The 25,739-nt window shown below is 38.9% G+C and overlaps 1 protein-coding gene across 1 annotated transcript in view; it reads left to right on the forward strand.

The window, feature by feature from the left end:
* Positions 1-2,112: 2,112 nt before the first annotated feature.
* ECEL1 (endothelin converting enzyme like 1) overlaps positions 2,113-25,739 on the forward strand; it is a 193,558-nt gene continuing 169,931 nt past the window's right edge. The window contains exons 1-2 of the mRNA XM_082252142.1: positions 2,113-2,387; positions 23,855-24,711. Of these exons, the coding sequence (XP_082108268.1) occupies positions 23,944-24,711 (768 nt within the window). The 5' untranslated portion in view covers positions 2,113-2,387; positions 23,855-23,943. The remainder of the gene's footprint in view (positions 2,388-23,854; positions 24,712-25,739) is intronic.

Consider the following 25,739-nt stretch of genomic DNA (forward strand, 5'->3'; position numbering starts at 1 on the left):
TTTGTATATGCTGTATTGGGATTTTGGTTTATTGACCCTGAGTGCATAGCAGCTTTCTTGTGTTTTACATCCAGGTGTGCTGATTTCATTTGTCTTCATTGTGACTGTGATAGTGTATCAGTGGCCTCTGCTTAATATTACTTTTAGGAAGTCTGATGTAAGATTGAAGTGAACACAGGTATTCATAACATTTCAGGGGTAATGAGAAAATGCCCCAAAATGTGAAATATAAAGACACATAAAACATTGTAGTACACAGCAAAACAAGTGCAAAAAAAGTCGTAGTGTTGCCTAAATAAAAAGACAACATTAAAAGCGTATATATGATCATAATGTAAAATTATATATTTATTTCTACATTATATTTAAATTATTTTAGTCTACTCCTGTTAATCTAAATGACCTTGAAGTTTGTAAACTTACTTTATGAAGATCCCAACACATTTGCTTCTTTGAATTCTGAAAAACGTATTCACTATGTCCTGTGAGTAGGCACTGCTGTGTCACATATTTCACAGAGCCTGCCTTCTGAAACAGGTGCGGAGAGGATGAGTTTCAGAAGGTGGAGTCAGAACAGGAATGGCTGCTTGCATGTGGCAAGCTACCCTTGGATAAGTAGTCCTTTAAAATCAATGTATACAGCAGAGGGGAATTGCAAAGCATGCAGGGAATTCAGGAAGTTGATAAAAAGAGATGCCAGCACTCTCAACAAATTAGATTTTTCAGGTAAGCTTGTATTGGATTGCCAAATATAACTATTTTTGTATTTTTATTACAATATTGATGTTATAAAATAAAAGTATATAATGTGACCATAGATTTCCATTAAAACACCAATCTTACACTGCCTTTTGGAATTAAAACATTTGGAAAAAGTGTTATTGGTTCTACAAAGCAAGATAATTTTAGTAGACTTTTTTTTTTTTTTTGTACATCGGTTTTAAAATAAAGCCACATTAAACATATACAGTATACCATGGTAAAGACATTTAGGAGTCTTAAATATTTAGATTTAATGACAATAGAATTGTGTCACTCAGGGTATATTATCTGTCTTAAGCTACTGCCATTCCTCTTTCACTTGTTTAGCTTTAATGAAGTAAAGCATTGTTCTTATCCTTCCTCTCATGGCTATCATGGGAGCCAGTAACCTTTCAGTGTGTTTTGGAAAATGAGACCTGTGAGCCTCTTGGGTGGAAGAAACCAGGCGGCCACCATGCAAGGTCACCCATTCCTCTCTAGAGCAGGAGACAGGCAAATAAAGACAAAGGACCTGGGTGTACAGGGAACTGGCAGGAGACAAGCCGCCTCTCAGTATGAGGCGTCATTAACTTAATTATAAGCAATAATCTTATAGTAAAGAATGTCTTACTATAGAGCACAGCTAACATAAAATAAATAGTAGAAAACAATAGAGACAGCAGGAATATTCTCTTTGGTACATACAATGGAAGATCACTGCCCTATAGTAGCATTCTATTATCACTGAGTGCATATTGCCAGCTGTCATCATCTGTTAGATAGGTTTAAACATTAGTCTTTTAGTACTATATGTAGAATTGACTGAGATTTATAAAATTCACCAACACTGACAACTATTCTCATGGACACTGTAAAGCACTCCTTTCTTTTTTATTGCCTTTCTCCCCATTTATTGATAAAAAAGACTGCTAACGTTATACAAGAATGAATATGCCTATATAAAGACATTTTTTTAATTTGTATATTGTAATAGAAATGTGGAAATAACGCATATTTAGGTTTGAAAGCCTCCAAAAACTGATTGGGCAATAATCTGAGCACAGGTGCTTTTCTCACTCACTTTAAGGGTTAAGCAGATCACAAATGATCAAAGTGCAGACACTGTCGGGTTAGTGACAGCCAAGGGAGCTCTGTTAATGGTTTTCTATTAACCACCACTATCCAAGTGAGATCAGATGTTTGCAGGGTGCATTAACACTACTTCTCTCTGAAAAGATACTCTTTCTTACACATAAGTTATTTCCCAAGTCTGGGATATGATGTAAGACTGGTTGGAGCCCACAGTCAGGAATTAGCATAATGGGAATAATAAGAGTAATATGCTTTAGTTCTGGGTACAGACTGCAGGGACTGAGAGAGTTATAGGCAGAGACTGTCCCACCCTCCTTGCCTGTGTGTCCCCCTCCTCTTCACATCTCTACAATGATCCCCTGGCTCCTATATGCTGCAGCACAGCTCTCAGAGGCTGTGTAGTGACAGGTACAGCAGGGTGTAGAGCGAGGCTGCTCATACAGAGCGGAGTCTGCATGGAACAATAGTGCCTTCCACAGACTCAGCGCAGCATCAGCATCAGCCTCAGCATCAGCTGTGGAGCAAGGGCTGCCTGCCTTGTCATCTGTGTCTGGGTAAGTACTCGCTTTTCAATTTGTTCTTTATATCTGACAGTAATGTAGGGTTTCAAGTTATCATTTAAGCTGTCTAAGTAAAAATGAACCAAGGGTAGGTTTTTTTACAGTAACCATTTGTAGATAGCAAGAATCAGACTAGAACTCACATAGACAACTTCTTACCAATTTTATATAGATGTATGGTTTATGTATTTTACACTTGTTGCTATTGAATCTTACACTTTTAAATCTCACAATACATCAAATGAATGCATAAAATTAATCATTAGTACTGTATATATATAGTGAACACCGCACTTGTGTTTGAATATCCAAAATTACCAAGCATTCTCTTATAAAAAAGCCAAGCCTATGATTAAGTTAATGTGGTTGTTTTACATCACTCAAACATAAACCATCTTCAAGTAAAGACATATAAACTGAGTTCAAGAATTAGTAACAAAACCATATCTACTTTTTAATAGAAGTAAGAGAATCCGCAGAGCGTGTTCAGCAACTGTTTGCAGTGCAGAGTAGAAATGTGTTGCCTTATTTTTTTTAATATCTGACCACATGCACTCTGTAAGAAGGTGTGTGAGCATTAAGGACATGAGATTAAATGGTCAATGACTCTCTAGCACCTATTACCTAGTATGATTGAAATCTCTCAGAAATACCTCTTGGAAAACTTTTGCACAAGGAAAGACAGAACACCAACAGGCTGCTGAGTGAACTTACTGGGAGTTTGGCACATAACTATACATTACTATTATATAGCTGCAGCTTACTCTGAAAGCCTCTGCAGAATGAAGCTGAGCATTCAAGTCTTCAGGTGGTCTCAAAAAACATTTTGACGCTCCACGGGTTAGCTGGCTAAGGCTAGTCTTCAGGCAATTATAGTTTTTATTTGTTAATACAGTAGTGGGACATTTTTGTATTGCTGTTTTCTTGGTTCTGTTATAGATACCTTGAACCTGGGATTCTGGTATACATCCCATCCCTGAAAGCTGTTTTATTTACTGGCCTTTCAAACACAGCAGCTGTAGCTGAAGGTACATGAAGAAGAATGTATAAAAATGAATCATATATATTTAATAGACAAAATAGATTCATATATCCCATTGGAGATGATTTATTTCTTATATAACAAGCCTTACATTATAATTTGTTCCTTGCTAGTGTTCCAAAAGAACTAAAAATCAGTATGCAGTACTTTTCACAGACAGCATGTAAATTGTAACTATTGCTCTTCCAAAATATAATGGTTTTGCTGTCAGCTAGGTAAATATGTTTTTTTTAGTGTCTAGGCAGGAATATAACAAAATATAGTGTAAATCCGAATAGGCTATATATGTTGTCAGACTCCAAAGTTTCTGTAAAGGAATGCATTTATTGTCTGGGCCTTTACATTCTGACAGGTAGTTGAAACAATATAAGGACTTATTAGAATTAACAAGTTTTACACTGTGCAGGAAAGCTAGCACTGGCTTATAAAACAAGACACAGCACAACACAAAATAGCTTTAAATATCAATCAGGTAATATCTGATTAGTTGTCACTAGTTACTGCTTTTTGTACTTTATCATTATGCCTTACATAAGTCTAATTGTATTTGTAACATTTATTTGTAGATTGATCAAGGTAATAGATATCAAGGTAAGCTGTCCTTAAGACACAGTCCCAAGTTACAAAAACCAAATACATTGCATTCGTTATTGATATAGGTTCTAAAAAACATAACCTAATATTTCCTTATTAGAATGTAGGGCGATTAAGTGCAACAAATACTATTTTGCCGAATCTCCATGCATGCCAAGTCTAAACTTTCCAAGGACTGAGCCAAGCTTTGATGCCTGAAAATAATTGGCCAAAAAAAAAAAAAATCAATAAATGCACACCTAAATACAAAGAGGACATCTGTTGTGATATTGGCTCAGTTGCCAAATGTTTATCTGCTCTATTGACTCTTTGATTTTAAAGTAAATATACATGATTTTCCATTGGTACAGAATAGGGTCTATTATAAAGTGTATAAACTCAGGGCAAGAAAAAAGACTTTCACCTATTCATGTGTACATGCACCATGCTAAAAAAATTTTTTCGGAGGGTATAATGGGTGTATTTACCAAGCATAAAGACAAGTTGGTATTTGGTTCCCATTATGCCATTGCAGAGCGCCATGGAAGCCAGAGGTCTCAGTAGAGTTAATTTATGACTTTAGTGTCCTATTTAATGTTTGGGGAATATATTTAAGGAGCAATGTTTTGTTTGTGAATGTATTGCACGTTAAATGAATCAGTACTCAGGACTTACTTAATGCCTTTACTGCTGCACCCTACGCTCTGCAGCCAGAGGAAAGATGATTATATATGTATAAAAAAAAAGAATCAGTACAATCTAGACAAAATATGTGCAAAAGTTTGGATCATGGTAACATACTTCCCATCAGGTTTATATAAAACACCTAGTAACCTAAGTGCAAATTATTTTGCTTTTATAGTTGTTGTGTCAGAGTGTAAAAGGACCAATGGCATGCCATCATGTGTGAAAGAGATGAAGCAGCCAAAAGCATTATTTTATTTACTTGTACTGCAAAGTAATATGACATTCGTGCTATTCATAAGGCTCTTTAATGGATGACCTCTGTATACCAATATCACTGTCTAAAGAACCTGATGCCAACTGACTGAGCTCTCAGCTAATCACATTCATTACAAAGGCATTTTTTGCCATGTTTAGGTAAATTAGGACACATACTTTTTAATTAAATAGAATAAACATCATTTGGAGTATTTGTTTTATTTCATCTTTAATTTTAATCACAGTGTATATCTCTCCCACCTTATATACCTTCAGGTATATGAAAAAATGTAAGTTTTTTTCTTGATATTGCTCATTGATTTGTGCTACTGTCACAAGCAAACAATGGAGTTGATTTACTCAAACTGGAGATTGCAAAATCTGGTGCATGGTAGCCAATCAAACTTACAAGCTGATTGGTTTCTATGCAGAGTAGGTTTTGCACTCTCTGGTTTTAGCAAATCAACCCCTATGTCATTTTGAAGGTAGTAAATGCAGTAGTAGTGGCTCTCCTGTTACTTTTGGTTACAGAGTTTTCAAATAAGACCTTCAAGATGAGATAGTGAGTCCAAATTGATGAAAAAAAAGTGCATTTATTCACTGCAGTGGAAGGATACAGTTCTAAAAAAGCTCAGTTTGAAGTTACCTGGGCAAAGGCAGAAGTATATTGTCTAACGACATTAGGCTAACTAATTTAAAGTAATGAATATGCATAAGACATAGGCGTGTTTTAGGTTGTAATCTGGGTATGATTGTATAATCAATCCAATCAGTGTCCATATCTTCTGAATGGCAAGCTAATACTTCAATGGGCATTAACATCATGTGACTGACACAAAAAGGGAACTAGCAGCAGTCCACCATGACAGTTATTGGTTCAAATTGGTTCAACTTCTGACCACAAATGTCTATTCTTTGATCAAGCAGAAAGGTAGGTGGTTGGTTTTCATCAGGCGGTGAGTGTCATCACAGGCTCAAACTTTGTTTCCTACAGTTAACAGAAAAGTGTACATTAACTCTTAAAATGAAATGACAGTGACAAAGCAGAAGTAACAGTATATATGGTATATAGAGAACACATTTATCAGACCCCCATATATTTACTCACTCCCATAACTAGCAAAGTGTAACATTTATATACTGTCTTCCAGCTGAGCTACAGGTTGAAAATCTAAAAAGGAAATGTTTATAAAACACAAAACAATGGAAATAGGGTCAATGTTATATAAAGCAAGCGATGATGCCTGAAGTACCTGATCAGATAAATGGGCTGGTCAAGGCAGCTGTGATGTTTCGTTTTGTAAGAAGGCTGAGGCTTTGTTAGGCAGCATAAGTAAAGAGTCCAGTCAAGACAGATCAGTCTCCAGGATAGTTAAATAAGCCTCTTGAGTAGTATGCTGTTGCCAGAAACAAAACAGAAATTAAGGTTCAAAATGAATCCAGGTGAATAGTCAGCAGCACTGGAAATACACTTCCAGTGACCACGTACATGAATACTAGAATTGCAATTTGCTATGGAATTGAATGGGTTTAACAGACTGATATTCCAGTCAATGTAGACTAAGAACCAGAGTTTGTAAGGTTTAAAAAGGTTCTAGTATGAACTAGTCTCTTCATAAAATCACAGTGATACTTGTATCATCTGAAGTTTGGCTCCTTGCATATGTTGAACATGTGAACAAAGAGTCAGAAGCCTTAATCACAGCTGGTGAGTAGGTCCCTTTTCTTATTTTTAACATCACAGTTTTTCAACAAAAAGCTGAACCAGATCAGAAGACAGAAATGGGTGCTGATCAGCAGTTGAATGAGTAGATATAGGTGGCAGCTGATTTTGGCAGACGTTAAATTGCACAGGCAAAGCTGGAGAGAAATCAGTAATACAAGTGGAAGCAATTCTGCATAACCCTATATGCAAGTCCAGGATTGGATAATTTTAGAAGGAGGTAGGTTTGGCAGTAGATCATGTGATAGAGAAGGAGGCAGAAAATATGTTGGATCCCTTAGTAGAGGTAGGTCAGGTCCAGGTGGCACTAAGTAGGACAGGTCTTTAGGAGAATCAGGTGGTACAAGTGAAGGCAAGTCTGGAGTTGTATCATGCAGCATGGTTCTGGTTTTAAACTAAATCAGGTGTAACAGGGAAAGACAATTCTGGAACTTAATGTACAATTTGGCAGCGATGCATGTTGGCATGCGGATCTCAATTCAGGTGAAGTGGCACACATAAAAAGCGAAATGGTTCTGGACCATATGGCAATTGCAAATGTAGGTCTGAAGTTAGATCAGTTGTAACATGTGTGGGATCTTCCACAATGTTTACAGAATTGTGGCCTTTTTAGATCCATTGAGATATCAGAGTATACCCCACTAGGAATGACAGATGCAATCGGATATATATATTTAGCTGTGAAAGCTGAGCTAATCACAAATTACAGTGGTAAAAAAGTAATTTTTTTAAGGTCTTACTAAAGCACCTAGTAGGTGTTCCAAGTTCCCAAGGCACCAGAAGCCCAGTAGGATTTTTTTTATTTTCTAAAGGTTTGCAACCTACAGACACTCACTGGAATTATAGGCAATATAATTTATCATTGGCAGTGAGGCAAGTTCAGTAGCGACTGACTTTGGGACCAATTTTCAAAGTGCTGGCTTTAATTGATGTTTAGAAACTAGCAGCTTCAGGACAGATCTTGAAAAGTGATTGTTGAGTAGCAGACCATACCTCAGAGGAAGAACTGTAGAAAGAACTTTAGGAGAAAAGCAACCCGGTTAAGAAAATACGCTCTAGCAGAGAGAGGCCTGGCAGGCAGGAACAGACAAATCTTCAGAAAGGTGAGACTAGACAATATACGGGACCTTGGCAGAAACAGGCTGGGTTGCAAACAGGAACTCAGCAGATGTAGACTAGCTAACAGACTGGACCTCACCAAAATGAAGGATGGCCAGAAGATAGGATCTTACCAGACACAGGGAAGATATGCCCTCGGCACATTGACGAGCTACTTTTAAATGCAAAGCTCTTTTTTATTGTATGAGCACATAGAAAGACAACTTCATCATGCTGAAGATTTCCTGCTTGATCCTGAAACATTGACTTTCTGTTTGATAATATATAAAAGAAGAGTTTTGTACTGTAGAATCAAACTTGTAGGTGTGCTGAAAATATATCTTATCTATGTTATAGACTGTGACCATTTGAGAGTGCATGAAGGCAGCTTAGAAGTCGATCAAGTGAATAAACAGTGCCAAGCTCAGCCTTATGCCAAGTTAGGACAGGCGGCTGAGTTATGTGGACAGGCACATGGGCCAGGATCAAGCAAAAGTTTTTTTTTCTATCTCCTGAGAATTGGAGTGTTTGTTTTTTGCAAAAGAAGTCCTTGTAGTGGATTTTAGGCCAATGATTTATGCTGAGACAGGTGTGGGACTATGTCAAATAGTCTATGCAGAGCTAAAGTCAGGTAAAGTGGCACAGATTAAAAGCAGAAATTGATCTGTATTATCTGGCATTTGTAAATGTAGGTCTGATATTAAACCTGCTAAGTGGGAACCAAATTGTGGCCTTTAAGATCAATTGAGATATTAGCGTATACTCCACTGGGTTTGGCAAATGCAATGGAACATAGCCTTCCAGAGGGATGATATGTTAAATAAGATTATTTTAACACCCAATACTTGTATACAAGTTACCTTTTATGACCCATACTATTTGAAGGAAGTCTATACTTCATTCTATTTTTCAGCACGTAGTTATCACATCTGAAAAATATATTCAGCACACATTATCAGCATCAATATAGCTGTTGTAGAGTCAGAAATAGCAGCTGACATGCACAACAAGGTAAAAAAGTAACATCATATGTGAGAACAGTAACATATGTGCATCATCCTAGAAAAGCGACCTCAGGAGAAGTGAGGTAAACACATCAGGCCATGATAGGATTAGAGACAATACCATGAACAAGGTCCAAAAAAAAGGATCCAGCTGCACTGAAGACACACATTCACACACCAGACCAATTCTTTAGCAAATACTTAAGTGCTTGCTTGGAGAGGTCTAAATGGGCTCTGAACCCAGTCAATCAAGACACATTTCTTGGAGCATAATACTGCTGATCAGGTCCTGGCAGGTACGAGTGTCTTCTAAAACACTGCAGTGCTGGATGAATCGTCTGGTATCACCTGTGGCTCATTACATAAAGTAAGCCAGTGATGAAAACAGAAAATTGTATCAAATACTAACAGAATTTTCCTTTCCTGGTGCCAGTCCATGTTAGCATATATGTGGTAGTATGTTGTGCCAAGAAAACTGAAAATTGTTTTAAATACTTACTGTAATATTCTTTTTTTTGGTGCCAATCCATGGCAGCATACTTCCACATGTATGCTACCATGTTGGCACCAGGAAAGAACATTTACTAAGCTATTTCTAAAAACATCATTAGCTGGCTATTTCTGGCTGTAGAGCCAGTTCACACTGGAATGAGTGTGTTCCATTCATTTCAATGGGTTGCCAAATGTACTGGATCATGGAAAAAGTAGTGCTAACCCTACTTTTTCAGATCACGCCTCACCAAACTGCATGGTATTGTGGTACCATGCGGTTTGATGGCCATAAATGCGCTGCAATTGCAAGGTGCATTTTGGTTGCCATTATCAAGTAGTTGACACCCGCACAGATCTTGCAAGGGCAGCGCTTTTATGTGCGATGTGGGAAACATGCAGAACAATCAAAGACATATATAAATAAATGATAACAACCGTTAGAACCTCAATTATGGCAAGTGTGCTATACTAGAGGTAACATGTGAATTAATAATACTTGTGATATAATTAAATACTTCTTTAAAAAAAAAAAACATAAAGTCCACAACTATGCAAATTTTATGTAAATATATTGTGATGATCCTCCCCGCCACCGACATCTGTGTTGTACAGGGTGCTCACTCTTTCTTCTCCTTTCGTGCAGTTATATGAACACATCCATATGCCCCCACAACGAGTGCTCCCCCCCTTATAGTTAGGTTCTCACCTCAAATGTTGTGACCTCACACCTAAGCTTGGTCTAAGAACGCCTTTTTACCTCTCTCTGGCCTGGGGAAGAGTATGCAGCCCCAATACATATTGCTTGTCTCCTCACTCCACTTCTCCAGAATACTGTTGCAATGTCACATAAGAAGAAAGAATTCAATAGTGCTTATACCCTTAAAAGCATATCTTTATTAAAAACAATAGTGTGGGTACTCACATTTTGCTGGTGCTTCCAGCGCACCAGACTAAACATGCGAAATATCCTCCAACAGTGGTTTCATTGGTGCCTGTAAGCCATCAAAACACTCCTGGAAGCTGGTTCTACCTAGCCACCGGGTGCCGTCACTGTCCTTGCCCCTCCCCTACGCGTATCGACACAGGGTCACTTGTCTTCATCAGGGGAAAATTCCATTGGTGGGGCAATTCCCGGCGGCTAGATAGAACCAGCTTCCAGGAGTGTGGACTGACGGATGCAGGCCCGAATGAAACCACTGCTGGAGGATATTTTGCATGTTTAGTCTGGTGCGCTGGAAGCACCAGCAAAATGTGAGTACCCACACTATTGTTTTTAATGAAGATATGCTTTTAAGGGTATAAGCGCTATTGAATTCTTTCTTCGTATGTGACATTGCAACGGTACTGTGGAGGAGTGGAGTGAGGAGATAAGCAATACGTATTGGGGCTAACCAGATACTCATCCCCAGGCTGTAGAGAGGTAAAAAGGTGTTGTTAGAGCAAGCTTAGGTGCGAGGTCACATCATTTGATTTTAGAACCCAACTATAAGGGGGGGAGCACTCATTGTGGCGGCACATAGAAGTGTTAATTTAACTGCGCAAAAGGAGAAGGAAGAGTGAGCACCCTGTACAACATGGATTTCGGTGGCGGGGAGGATCATCACAATATATTTATTAAAAATTTGCATAGTTGTGGACTTTTTTTTTTTTTTTTTTTAAAGAAGTATTTAATTATATCACAAGCATTATTAATTCACATGTTACATCTAGTATAGCACACTTGCCACAATTGAGGTTCTAACAGTTGTTATAATTTATTTTTTTATATATTTCTTTGATTGTTTTATATGATACTATTTAGTGCAGCACTTAGGTTTGTTTAATTATGGCGCTATACACTTTAGAATGAGATGGTGATCAGTGCTTGCAGCTGGCTTGATTGAAGTAGTATTGTTCGTAGTAGCTCGCAGGAACCTTTGATATTTGTGGGAGACATACTGATTGTGCCTTTCCTGTACTACATTGTGGTGTAAATGGGCCTTTAAAGTGTATGTAAAGCCAAACTTTTTTTTTTTTTTCTTAGTTTTGAACTGAACATGAAGAGATTAGAACACCTGTGGTCTATTGCATTTCAGAACTCTATTAGAGAGATTTCCACTCACTTCCTGTCCAGATGACATCAGTTTCACAAGGCAGGAAGTGAGGGTAAATCAACAGCAGCATAAAAAGAAATAGAAATGCTATTTTTTTCAGTAGAGTATGGGGAGGCTAAAACCCTAGATAAATATATATTAATGGAGTCCTGTATAGTAGTAAAACATTACATGGGTTCTAATCCTCCTCCATTCTATCCAATAATTAAAAATAAAAAGTTTTGACTGGATATAAGCTTTAATACTTTCTGAGTCACTGACTTGGGAGAAATATGCATTAGGAAAGTTGGAGATGCCTATCTAGAGTTCCAACTTGATATGATCTTCGCTTGCTGCATACTTGTTTTAGGTATGTGACTCAGGAAGTATTAAAACCAGAGATAGACAGGGATTTCGATTTTTCAGAAGAAGGCTATCAGCTCCTGTTTTTCTCTCCTGACAGATTTCCCTTATGAAAAATACTACTGTATATGACCACAAAATCCCAGGCTGCAACCCTGGTAGGAGTATGACAGCTATGCATTAAGAAGTGTTTATTGCAAAAAGAAAATGCGTAACAAGCAGGCAAATTCACAATATGAATATTAGGATTGACTTCATCATAAATTTTTATTTTAAAATATTTTGTCCTCATAAGCAGTGCTTAGAGTGCTACCCCTTTGCTGGAAATATAAAGTCACCTATTTTTCTAAATTTAGGGCCAATTCACGCCCTTTTAATGCTGCCCAACACAGTCCCAACACATAGACAAGGCAATTTACCTTATGTTCACACCAACACATTGTATTGGTTTACACTGCAAAAAGTAGGACAGGATGCATTTTTGGGCAGCATGTTGCAATGCACTAAAGTTGAATGAAATGAAATTTTGTGATATTTCAATAAAGTTAAAAAGAAAAAGAAGAAAATGTAAACACTGTGATGCGCGGTAACAGTGTTTTGCACTGCCCCTACACAACACGCACCAGTGGGCAGAGCATAACTTATGCATACTGGTGAATGGGCCCCTATTTATCTCATATATATTTATTATGTTTACAGCTAAGGTAAGTTAATCCATTCCCCTTTGTATTCACCATCACCATTGATACACACGTTTGGGCTTTGCATATTTATTGAATGTGCATCGTGTTTTCACATATAAATATATGTAAAAGATTTGAAAATGTCCTGATCATTTGATAGTTCAGCCTTAGCTAACGTATAAAACCATGCTTATTATTGCAAGCAAATCTTGGCATGAAATTCCCCTTGTTAAATGTGATGTATGTTACAGCTGTTTTCACTGCTTGCTTTTTATTGATTTTCTTTTGAATTCCCTTAGAGGTACATTAAAAGAAATTCAAATTATTATTGCCAATAAAACACCTACTAGTGTTAGGAAAGAGAAAATTGAATTAAGTGACATTTGTACCCAATCCATCTCTAGTGACAAGATAAAACTATACAGATACTTTTTGTTCCATTTGGCATGGACACAGATACAATACACTTGCATGCAATACATATGTAATAATTAAATCAGTACAAAGGCAAAATAAAAAAAAAGATGGATAGATGGACAAATAAACAGAATTCATAAAAGTATCATTTAAAAATACCAGTGAATATATAATGAATAATAATGTGATAGGTAAAGTCCTGAATATTCCAATATAAAAAGCTAATCATTTCAAACTGACATTTAAGAGTTATACTAATGGCCTATTTACACCTTTTTTATTGAAATGAGATGCGCATTAAGACATGCGTTGACATTTAATACAAAGTGCATTGTAACACATGTTAAAAATATGCTACAATACACAATAATGTACACAGATGTGCAGTGACAAGCTTTTGATATATCTCCATTGATTTCAAGCTTCCATTCCAGGTTAAGTGTGCCTTCCCTGCTATAGCACTTAATGGGTTAAAATTATAATTTTTTTTATTAACCCTGCAGCACCAAGGAGACCTTTCTGAAGGCACGGCTATTCTGGCATTGGTCCAAACCTATGTCTTCTTGGGAAGGGCCATGAGGTTATTCTATTTCTGTGCGAGCGCCCGGGAACGTTACATATTTATAGGAGGTACAGGAACAGCATAAAGTGAAATGATGTTGGAGCATTATTACTGAAATAAATCAGGGATATGCACAGCTCCAGTCAGCTCTGGCAGCCTCCCCCTGACCGAGTGTGAGAGTATGCAGAACAAACTAAGGTTGTGGGATACAATTGAAAACAGTGATGTATGACCTCAAATTATATGCCTCTGTGATTTGGGGGATGACAGCAACCAAGTTAACTGATATAGAGACATATGCTGGCAAATTGTTTTTTAGTGGCAGTGGTTTTTCATACTAGTTTTTGTCCCTGTAAACCAGAGTTTATAGGAGCCTGCTCTTGTTGTATCTGGACATCTTCCAAACAAATGCTATGTAACGATAATTTGAGGATTTCTAATAAAACAGTCCATAGAGAAGGACGCAATAACCTACAGCTCCTAATCACATGCCAGTTTTCATCAGTTTGAGTAGTAGTAGTAGTAGTATTAACAATGAAAGATGACTTCTAATTGGTTGGTATGCCTTTTCTGTAGTTGAAGACAATATTTTGGAGGGTTTGCATTAACCACTTAAGCCCCGGAAGATTTTACCCCCTTCCTGACCAGGGCCTATTTTGCGATTCGGCACTGTGTGACTTTAACGGACAATTGCGCGGTCGTGCGACGCTGTACCTAAACGAATTTGGCATCCTTTTTTTCCCACAAACAGAGCTTTCTTTTGGTGGTATTTGATCACCTGTGCGATTTTTTGATCATGTGCTATAAACAAAAAAAGAGCGTCAATTTTGCAAAAATAACAATATTTTTCACATTTTTCATATGAAATTCCCCCAAAAAAATGTAAAAATCAAAATTTTTTAACATTTTAGGCCAATTTTTTTTTACCATATGTTTGGTAAAAAAAAATCGCAAAAAGCGTATTTTGTTTGGTTTGCGCAAAAGTTATTGCGTTTACTAACAAAGGGAAAGATTTTTGTAATTTTTGTTGTTTTTTTTTAACGCGTAATGGCGGCGATCTGCGATTTTTTTTTGCGGGACTGCGACATTGGGGCGGAGAGATCGGACCCTTGACTGACATTTTTGACACTTTTGGGGTTACCAGTGACATTACTACAGTAATCAGTGCTATATATATGCACTGTTACTGTAAAAATGACACTGGCAGTGAAGGAGTTAACTGTATTGGAGAGGGAGGGGTTAAATGTGTCCTAGGGGCGTGTTTCTAACTGTGATTGGCTGTGGCTGTGTGTGTAAGAACAGTGATCAACGGTCCTACATAGTAGAACCGTTTGATCATCATTCTTACACAGGGAGAACTGACAGGCGGCTTTGTTTACACTAGCTGCCTGCCTTTCTCCCGCTGTCACGGACGATCGCAAGTGCCCGGCAGACATCGGGTCCGCCAGGCACACGCGCGGGGGAGTCCGTGACCGAGCGGGAGTGGGAGCGCGCCTCCGGCGGCGCGCACTCGCTCTCCACACCCTTACAGGCTAGCGACATATCCCTACGTCGCTCTGCCTGTGAGGGGCTGACTGCCGACGTAAATAGTCGTGCGGCAGTCGGCAAGTGGTTAAACAACATGCAAACATTGATTAGTGATTTTAAAGGTAAAGTTTAGGTATGGCAATTTTTACATAGTTGCATTGGACCAGCTTGTACCAATGTAAATAGGTATGTGCCATACCTGTGGGATCCCCTTGAAAGCTGTGAATCACTGTAGTAAGCACCTTTACTACAAGGATTTCTGCTAGCTTCCAAATTCCTGTGCTGAGCGGCTGCCATGCTGCTTACTGATCACAGAAGGGCACTAGCTCAGCACAGGCTTGCATTTTCCCAGTTAATTCAAACTGTTCTCTTGAATGAGGTGGAGATCGTGACATCACTGCCCATCTCTCCACCTCCTGCAATCAGAGAAAACATTGCAGTCATTGAGAAAAGGCAAAGGGTTCCCTGAATGGCACCCATGCTGTGCCCACAAGTGACCTAAAGTTTTCAAAATGCAGCAGGGCAGCCGTTTAGGACAGAACCTCAAAAGCTAGTGGAAATCACTGTAGTAGTGGTGCCTACTACAGTGATTTCCAGCTTAGTACACATATACTTACCCAGGTAAAGTTTGCCATACTTGCCATACATTTAACCACTTGACCTCCAGAAGATTTACCTACCTTCATGACCAGGCCATTTTTTCCGATACGGCACTGCATTTTTTAACTGACAATTGCGTATTCATGCAACACTGTATCTAAATAAAATGTATGTCCTTTTTTTCCCACAAATAGAGCTTTCTTTTGGTGGTATTTGATCACCTCTGCATTTTTTCTTTTTTTCGTTATAAACAAAAAAAGACTGACAATTTTGAAAAAAAAAAAAACACAATATTTTTAAATTTCTGCTATAAAACCTGACCAATAAAAAAATTGAAAAAAATCGAATTTCTTCATAAGTTTAGGCCAATATGTATTCTGCTACATATTTTTGTTAAAAAAAAAAATCCCAATAAGCGTATATTGATTGGTTTGTTCAATAGTTATAGTGTCTACAAACTAGACGAGTTACCAGCAACTTATAGCTGGACTCCAATATTGCGGCAGACATTCTGACACTAACTGACACTTTTGACACTTTTTGGGGACCAGTGAAACTAATACAGTAATCAGTGCTAAAAATGCACTGTCACTGTACTAATTAAACTGGCTAGGACGGGGTTTACATCAGAGGCGATCAAAGGGTTAACTGTGTGCTAGACAGTGTTTATGTATACTGTGGGAGGTGCTTTTACCAGGGGAAGAGATGGAATTTGTTCCCTGCTTTGTAGGGACACAAATTCCATCCCTTCCCTCCTGTCAGAACAGCAATCTGCCTTTTATACATAGGCAGATCACCATTCTGCCTCTGCCAAACGATCAGCGGGTGCCGGTGGACATCAGGGACCGTGCACCTGCCGATCAGCTTCCACACTGTGATTACATGTGCACCCCCTATCCGGTAGTGTCAGTGTCAGATCACGTTTATTTATAGGTGATTTGGCCCACGGGTATTGCTCTGTTGCAGTACAACTGCTACAGGGCAGACCTGAAGTGGTTAATGACCTTACTGAATAAGTCATTTGAAAAGTATAAATAACAATGATGATGTGCAGAGTATAATAACCTGTGTGTGGGCACGGCTTAATCGGTGTACCGAAAAAGTGGGAGGAGTCAATACACTTTGGCTTTTCAAGCAGAAAGGTAATATCTGTCGGAAAGTACATTTTTCTCTTACAATTTATTATGAGCTTAAAGACCACACAATGCCTCCGGAGCACTTCTCTTGGAGGAGGCACCCAGATTACTGGGACACCCTGAGATCTCCAAAGTCCTTTTAGTTTATATGATTGATGGTGTGAAACAGTTCCAAGAAGCTGGCAGAAGAAATACTAAAAAAAGGTAAACCTACCCTTTTCCCTCCTTCTCAGTTACCTCTCCATAGGCATAGGGGAACTGTGTGCTAAAAGTTTAAATTGGTTATTTAGGTGAAGTGGTAACATGATGGAATTGCTCTTTTGAGATAGCGCTCCTCAAGGCAAGAGGCTGAACTACCACACCAGGCCCCCTACCAGAAGAATAATGTCTTTATAACCTGCCACTGACACCTGTCACAGCACTGACAAAAAGTCATTTTGAGGGGGAAAAGCACTAAACACTGATTTTCCTCCATCAGTTCTTTACACACATTAGACTTCAGTTTGAAGGCTTAAAGGAAAGCTGATATAAACCTCATGAGGCCTTGCTTACACGTGGTCGAGGTCCAGCCCATAGGAGGGTTCTGTTATACAGTGGACTCTAACATAGGGTCCCAGCTGCTTAGAAGGGTAGACCTTACAGACACTAATCCACCTCTCCTAAAAGAACCTCCGGCACCAGCCACCACCGTCTCTATGCCCAAATTGGCTGTTCCTCCTTCCTTTTAAATCGTATTCTCTATCACCCAGAAGGCTAAAATGAAGGTTAGCACTTTGTTCCCCGTTCCCATTCACTGTAGAATCTCACTCTATGTTCACAGTAAATTAGAAAAGAAGATTTTTTTAACCAGCAACTTCTTTTACTGGATAAATGGCAGAAATGTACAATTCTTAGCTATACCCATATCACAGTTGTTCATGATTTTTATGGCAATGCAACAGATTATAGACATGAAGGTGCTCCTCTTTAAATAATAAGCTAACTTTAGGCTATACTTTGGTGTCTCATAAATTTCACTTGTAATGGTTCCTAACTGATAGTAACATGGCTAGCTAACAGTCCTGTTTCTGAGTTCGGCCAAGTATCCCCACTTAGGTTCAAAACTACATCTCTTTTTGTATGGTCCTTCCCACTCCCATGACCAACCAACAGCTACCTCTGGCCCAGACCCTTCCTGCTTAACTACCACTGCTATGGGAAACACCATAGGCCAAATAGCAGACAAGCACAGCGTTTCAACCCATATATTACTCAACAGTAACTATTAAATGCAACACAAATGACATTTAGGCACCTGCCTACACCCTAACCTACTCCCACACTGTGGGTATCCAAATGAAGCAGAAAACTAACAGTGGCTACAGTGGTTATTTTTCACAGCGCCAGCAACCCATCCAGCTTCCATGGTAGATTTTGGGTGGGTGGCTTGGAAACAGTAAAAACGCAGATCAACTGCCTGTTAAAATCACCCCTTTACTGCCTGTACAAATAAGGCCTATTAGTATCTACTGACTGCTGGGGGATGTTCTTACAGATGCCTTCTCCTGTCCATGTACATTCACAAATGGGAGCAAATGGGCTCCAGTGGGTGTGCATGTCAACTGAGAAACTAGCATTTTAACCACTTTACCACCGGAGGATTTTGCTGTCTTACGTCCAGGCCACTTTTTGCGATTCGGCGCTGTGCGACTTTAATTGACAATTGCGCGGTCGTGCGACGCCGAAATTTACGTCCTTTTTTTCCCACAAATAGAGCTTTCTTTTGGTGGTATTTGATCACCTGTGCAATTTTTACTTTTTGTGCTATAAACAAAAAAATAGCGTTTATTTTGAAAAAATAACAATATTTTTAACATTTTTTTATATGAAATTCCCCCCAAAAAATGTAAAAATCTAATTTTTTTTTAATTTTTGGCCAATTTGTTTTCTGCTACATATGTTTGGTAAAAAAAATCATGATAAGCGTATTTTGATTGGTTTGCGCAAAAGTTATTACGTTTACTAACTAAGGGAAAGATTTCTGTCATTTTTGGTGGGTTTTTTTAACGAGTAATGGCGGCGATCTGCGATTTTTTTTCGGGACTGCGACATTGCGGCGGACAGATCGGACCCTTGACTGACATTTTTGACACTTTTGGTGGTACCAGTGACATTACTGCAGTAATCAGTGCTATATATATGCACTGTTACTGTAAAAATGACACTGGCAGTGAAGGGGTTAATTTTATTGTAGAGGGAGGGGTTAATGTATGCCTGGTACTTACTGACGTGTGTGGGGGGAGGTGACTGAGTGACAGAAGGACAGATCGGATGTTCAGCTATGCTGAACACTCCGATCTGTCAGTCCTTGTCACTTAGGAGATCCGCCCGCTCTGTTTACACAGGCGGGCGGATCTCCTCACTCGATTCCCCGACGATCGGGGCAGAGCAGCGGCGATCGCCGCCGCTCCTCCCCTGGCCCGACTCCCGCTGTGAATGATAACAGTGGGAGTGCACCTCCAGCGGCGTGTGAGCGCCGGCTAGAGGGGGAGGAGTCCAGCGACGTAGGTCTACGTCGCTGGACGGGAACGAGCCACTGTGCCGCAGTAGCAGCACAGTGGCTGGGGGTAAAGTGGTTAAATTTGCTTGCTGAGGAGAGCAGATAATGGAATTATTTGAGGTGGCGATATATTACCTAATGAGATTAACCAGTTCAGCTCTGTGGACATACTACATACGTCCAAAAAGAGAAATGTTAATCACAAGCTGACGGCTGCAGTAGCAGCCATTAGGTTGTGATCCATTTGTTCAGCGGGCTGTGGTCCCTGAGCTCTCCCGCGTTTACCGGAAGCCCACAACTGCCAGCCTCTGGAGGGACGGAGGGAGAGACATGTGAAAGCAAGGCATATTCATGTCTCACTGTCACATGTGTACAATGAAACCGGATGGGATGATGATTTCATTACTTCCAGTTTTAGATCCACCATTTCCTGGCCAGTGCAGCCAGGGGACACATCTAACTAAGCATATCTGTTCTTCTTGTGATGAGAAAGTGCCATGAGATGTAGCACAAATATGTAAGCATCTTTGTTCTAATCTTTGTTCTCTCTATGCTAAAATGGAAAGGGGAGGCTGAACTAAAAACCCCTTATTTTCAACCTTCTCCCTCAGTGAACCAAAAGTTGTAAATGTTTACTGGGAATATTTGGCATGGGTAGATAAAAAACAAATGAATGTCTTCAGATGCACAATATTTTTCCTGTAAACCAATATATTTATTCATATCATTAACAGTCAGTAAAGGATGATCTCATGTACTTCCTATTAGTTGCTTTCTCTTTCAGTCCTAGGCAAGATTTACTCAAGTGTAAAGTGAAGTGCAGTAAAGTTCAGTAAGTGAATTAAGGTAAACTCATATTCAGTTCTATCACCCAAGAATTTGCAGAAAAATTAAAAAAAAAAAAAAAAAAGATATCAATTCAGTACATCATTCCTCATGTGTATGTGTGTGTATGTGTCAATGTTTAACTTGCTGGATGTACATGTAATAAGACCATTCCGTTGTTAAACAAGAACATCACCACCCTTTCCTATTTATTTTTGAAAACCCATTACATTTTTTACTGGGTTGTCGTTAATGAACATACACACATGCCCAGAGAATCCAGTGTTGTTTTGCAGTAACCCACCTTTTAGCTGCTGATCATCTGTTTCTGTACCACCATCTTCTTCTCTAATGGGCCATACGCACTATAAGATTTTCTGAAGACTTTTTCCTTTAGACTTACCAAAACCATACAATATGAGGTCAAACCTAAACACTTTCAATTTGTATGCAACCTGGCAGGCGCTTGCACTACATAGAAAAGGTAAATCTGAAGGAAATCTAACCACAAAAGTTGGATAGTGTGTATCCAGCTTTACATCATCTGAGAGCCGCTGTCTCTTTCTGGTTCTTGCAGTCTGCAAGAACCAGAAAGAAAGAGCCATCCCTGAGAAAGATGCAGCTCATGCTCTTTAGAATGCCCTGACACCGCCTAGGATGCTTGACAAGATTATCTCAGAATGCTGTGGGTAGCTGGGGGACGTCATTCTCACCTAGGCAAGATATTTGAAAGTGCAGTAATGGTTACTAAAAAAAAAAAAAAAATATTAGAAATAATTAAAACATTTAAATTTCAAGACTAAACATAGTAATATCTCCGAAATCAGATATTGTTTTGGTACCCAAACCCTTTGAAACATTAAAAGGAACATATATTGGTACTTGTACCATCAGATTGCTTGTTATAGCTTCTTCTTTGTAATTTTATTATATTTTATTTTATGTTTGCTTATATTACTTTGTAATTTCTTGGAAAAAAATAAAAATTACAATATAAAATAAAGGTTTACATTATTAAATGAATGTACAATTGTGTGAAAGGATGTTGGGAAGGTTAAGCGTTTTCAAAGTTTGTGAGAAGGGTGAAGGTGTAGGTCCGCTCAAAAGTGGAACTTCCGTTTTAGGTACTAATAACCCCCTGACATGCCACATTTGGCATGTCATTTTTTTTTCAACGCCCTGAACTGAAGTTCTCCTCTCCTTCTCCCTCCCTGAAATCTTTTGGAACATGTCAGAGGTCCCAGAAGATTTCCGGGCAATCGAGACGCGCAGTGCGTACCCGGCTGTGAAGCCGCAAACTGTCACCAGTGATGCCGGCGCCGCCGAGACCAGAGGTAAGAGGATCGAGGCTTCGGGCGGCCGCATCGCTGGACCGTGGGACAGGTAAGTGAAAAGGCTGGAACTCTGCTTTAAGTAACTGCACATTTAAACCCAGCACCTATTCCTTTAATTACTTTGCACTAGACTGTATTATTAGATGTTATATAACTCCTATAACTCCTACAACTTCTCCAAAGCTTTAGTTTTGGAAAATTACAATACACATTTGATGTATAAAAGGATTAATAATAATGAGCCAGAAAATGAAACAAAAGGTCAGTGGCTCTAAAGAGTTTAGTTGAGTATCTTAACACTCTTGTCAATTAAAGACATTGTTTTATACTATCAGAGGAGTAATTTAGAAGAATATTATACTAATAATGCTAATAATGGTAAAAGGGTAGATTGATATTATCTGTCCTTAATTGATTATGTTGGAAATCCTCAGGACCTCAATTGAAGCCACATAGTAGGAGGCCTGTCTAGCAAAAAGATTGATTCTAAAGCTGAGCAAAGTATAAAGGGTTGACCCAAACTCAAAGGTTATTCATAACTAAAAACCTTAATTGGATTATTCAGCAGTGGATGGATCTCATTTTGTGATTGTGATTACTGTTGTTACAGCATGGCTTATATTACGACAAACCCATATGAGTAGTTTTTATATATTTGAATATATGTATTGCACAAAAAGGCAATTTTACCATTAAATGATTTCAAATCACTATTTCTGTGCATCATCCTTATGCAATGTCACTTGGTAGTATCTGACTCCATATATGTAGCCTTCGTGCAGAGTCAATGATGTACATCATTAGGTATTAAATTAAGCTTTTAGTCAGTAAAGTGGGGACAGCATTGCTTCTCTGTGATTTGAATGGCATGTATGTAACATCAGTTTTTCTTACAGGATCTCTTTCCTTTAACTGGTCTCTGTAGGAAACATTCAATCCTATAAAGTGTTTCCTTGCACTAAACTGTATTAAATCTAAACTCCAGTTCATACTTGTACATTTATATATGGGTAAAGCAGGTTTTTTTTTTGCTATTTGCATTTATGTTGAGGAAATTTCCCATCACTTCCTGTCAGGACAGGAAGTAATGGGAAACCTTTCCAATGTGAACACAGGCAAAAAAACAAATTGCAAGATGAAGGCTCAGAACATCTAGCAATGTTTTTATTGATTTCTATGCCTTCCTGCCCAGGTAGAAAATATACACCAGCATTTCTTGAATGAGTTTTACCAGATCAGTACATGTGGGAAAACCTAACTAACTTTTTTTTTAAATTTTTTTTTAAATTAAAAACAAAGAATCAAAAAAAATGTAAAATTTAAAAATGTTTTTTTTTTGGCTTGATTGAATATACACTGTATTACTAAAAGTATTGGGACCCCTGCCTTTACACGCACATGAACTTTGATAGCATCCCAGTCTTATTGCGTAGGATTTAATTTTGAGTTGGACCACCTTTTGCACCTATAACAGCTTAAACTCTTCTGGGAAGGCTGTCCACAAGGTTTAGGAGTGTGTCTAAGGGAATGTTTTACCATTCTTACAGAAGCGCATTTGTGGGGTCAGGCACATTGTGAGGTCAAGACCTGGCTCGCAGTCTGCACGCTAATTCATACCAAAGGTGTTTTATCGGGTTGAGTTCAGGACTCTGTGCAGGCCACCCCCAAACTCGCTCATCCATGTCTTTATGGACCATGCTTTGTGCACTGGTGCACAGTCATGTTGATGCAGGAAGGACCGACCCCAAACTGTTTCCACAAAGTTGGGAGCATGAAATTGTTCAAAATGTTTTGATACGCTGACGCCTTAAGAGTTCCCTCCACTGGAAATAAGGAGCCGAACCCAAACCCCTGAAAAACAACCCCACACCATAATTCCCCCTCCACCAAATTATTTGGACCAGTGCACAAAGCAAGGTCCATAAAGACATGGATGAGCGAGTTTAAGGTGGAGGAACTTGACTGACCTGCACAGAATCCTGACCTCAACCTGATAGAACACCTTTGGAATGTATTGGATGGCAGACTGTGAGCCAGCCCTTCTCTCCAACATCAGTGCCTGACCTCACAAATGCGCTTCTGGAAGAATGGTCAAACATTCCCATAGACACACTCCTAAACCTTGTGGACAGCCTTCTCAGAAGAGCTGAAGCTGTTATATCTGCAATGGGTGGGCCAACTCAATATTGAACCCTACAGACTAAGACTGGAATGCCAATAAAGTACATGTGCGTGTAAAGGCAGGCGCCCCAATACTTTTGGTAACATAGTGTACTCAGATAGATTGCATAATAGACTTACAATATACTATGGGAATACTGTTCAATTTTCACACCCCATACTGATGTGCTAGTTTACAGCAAACATTTTTTGTAATACATACAAGAAAAAATATGAAACAATATGTGTAAAATATCAGTGTTTAACTGGTGGCTAGGGAAGTATTTATGTTTGATTAAGGAACATGAAATGTTGCGGTGCTTACAGTGTTATTTGTGATGCTGATAATATTTTGTATGTATTTTACAGGTTCCTGTTACTAAGATTCTGGAATAACATGTAAAGTGTCAAAGCTCCATTTTTGTCTCCATAATTTCAAAGTCAGCTCCAAAAGACACATGTTAAGTTTAGCAGACATGGAGAAAACCTACTCTCTCACAGCCCACTATGATGAATTTCAGGAAGTCAGGTATGTGAGCAAATTCAACAGCAGTAGCACGCTCTCCAATGGATTCAACATTCAAGTGAGCTCCAAAAAGCAGTCTAAAGGTATCCCACGATGGAGCCGGAGAGAGACCTGTCTGCTTTCAGGGCTGGTCTTTGCAGCTGGTCTGTGCGTCATTTTGGGGTGTATGCTGGTGTTAAAATATCTGTCTATGGAACAGGATGGTCAGTGTTTAGAAGACTGCCAAGAGAGAAAAGCTTTCATGAGGGCTTCCAAATTTATCAGCAGCAACATAGATCCAACAATACCACCTTGCAATGACTTCTACTCATTTGCTTGTGGGGGTTGGCTTAGGAGGCATAGAATACCAGAGGACAAGCTCATCTATGGCACCATTGCAGCTATAGGAGAACAGAATGAAGAAAAGCTGCAACACCTTCTCCTACAGCCTGTGCGCAGAAAGCAGAGAGGATCTTCTGAAAGGAAGGTTAAAGAATTCTTCCGTTCTTGTCTCAACATGAAGGAGATTGACCGTTTGGGGATCCACCCAATGCTGAAGGTCTTGGAGGATTGTGGAGGATGGGATTTTCCAGATCAGGCCAAAAGCAAGTGGGACTTTAATGAACTGCTTTATAAAACACAAGGAGTATACAGCACTGCCATCTTCTTCTCACTTACAGTCAACTTAGATGATAAAAACTCTTCCAGATACGTCATCAGGGTAAGTTTTCAAAGTTGTTATTATCCAATATGCCGAGCTAAATTGCTGGGTTTCTTTTCTTTCTTTCTTTCCTTTTTTTTGTAGATTTGACAGTCATCTCATTGCAATGTAATTTTTACCTGATCCCCAAAAGTTGCTGAAAATAAAAATTTAGTGTGATCGCTTGCTGTGGTGACAGAAACTTGGTAATCTACAATATTTATTAGAGTATTTGTAGAATTTATTGCTGTAACAACAATGAAAGATAACGGAAATTTGGTAATTAGGATTGCGGATAAAGACAGTTATGTTGTAATCTAAAATGATGAAAGAGAAGCTCCTAGACAATTGCAGGATAGTACAGTCAATCGCCGTTAGGAGACTGTTCTTACCCCGACTTTCCAACATGCTCTTTTTCATTGGGTTTCCATGGGTGAAATTATGGGGGTTCTCACTAAAAACATAGTGGGATATTGCAAAGTGCAATCACCCATCACCCCAATTTTCGCTCATTTGCCCAAAGGTCACAAGGAGCGTGAGCCTTTAGAAGGAGACATGATTGTGGTTAGTACTGAGTATTTTTTTGCAGCCAGCGGGTGGATATGTACCGTACTCACAGTTATTACTGTTGCAGTTCCCAAGGTATATCAGAGATATGAAAACAGTACTTGCACACAAAAATGATGTTGCGAAAGGATTATGCTTGGTTTACCTTGGAAATCATGCTGTCTTATTCCTCACCACTTTGCCATAGCGGCATTGCAATTTCACCTTGGGTAGTACAGTGATTACTCACAAGAATTTTCTTTTTTTGCCTACCTGTATAACAGGAGGGGGATTGCATCTTTGTGAAAGAGAGCCTTATGGACAAAGGATTGTATGGTATGGAGGGTAAGACAACCTTGTTGGAAGGTCTGGTTTGAGATTTCAATGATAACAATTTGTGCTTGTCTTTTACCAGCACATGTGATTACTTTTGATTTTTTGGAGATTACCTTTATCAGAGATCCACTATCACTATTTGTAAACAGCGTGCAGGTAATTTTTTC

Source organism: Pelophylax lessonae, assembly GCF_965119305.1.
Source record: "Pelophylax lessonae genome assembly, chromosome: 3".
Taxonomy (NCBI): Eukaryota; Metazoa; Chordata; class Amphibia; order Anura; family Ranidae; genus Pelophylax; species Pelophylax lessonae.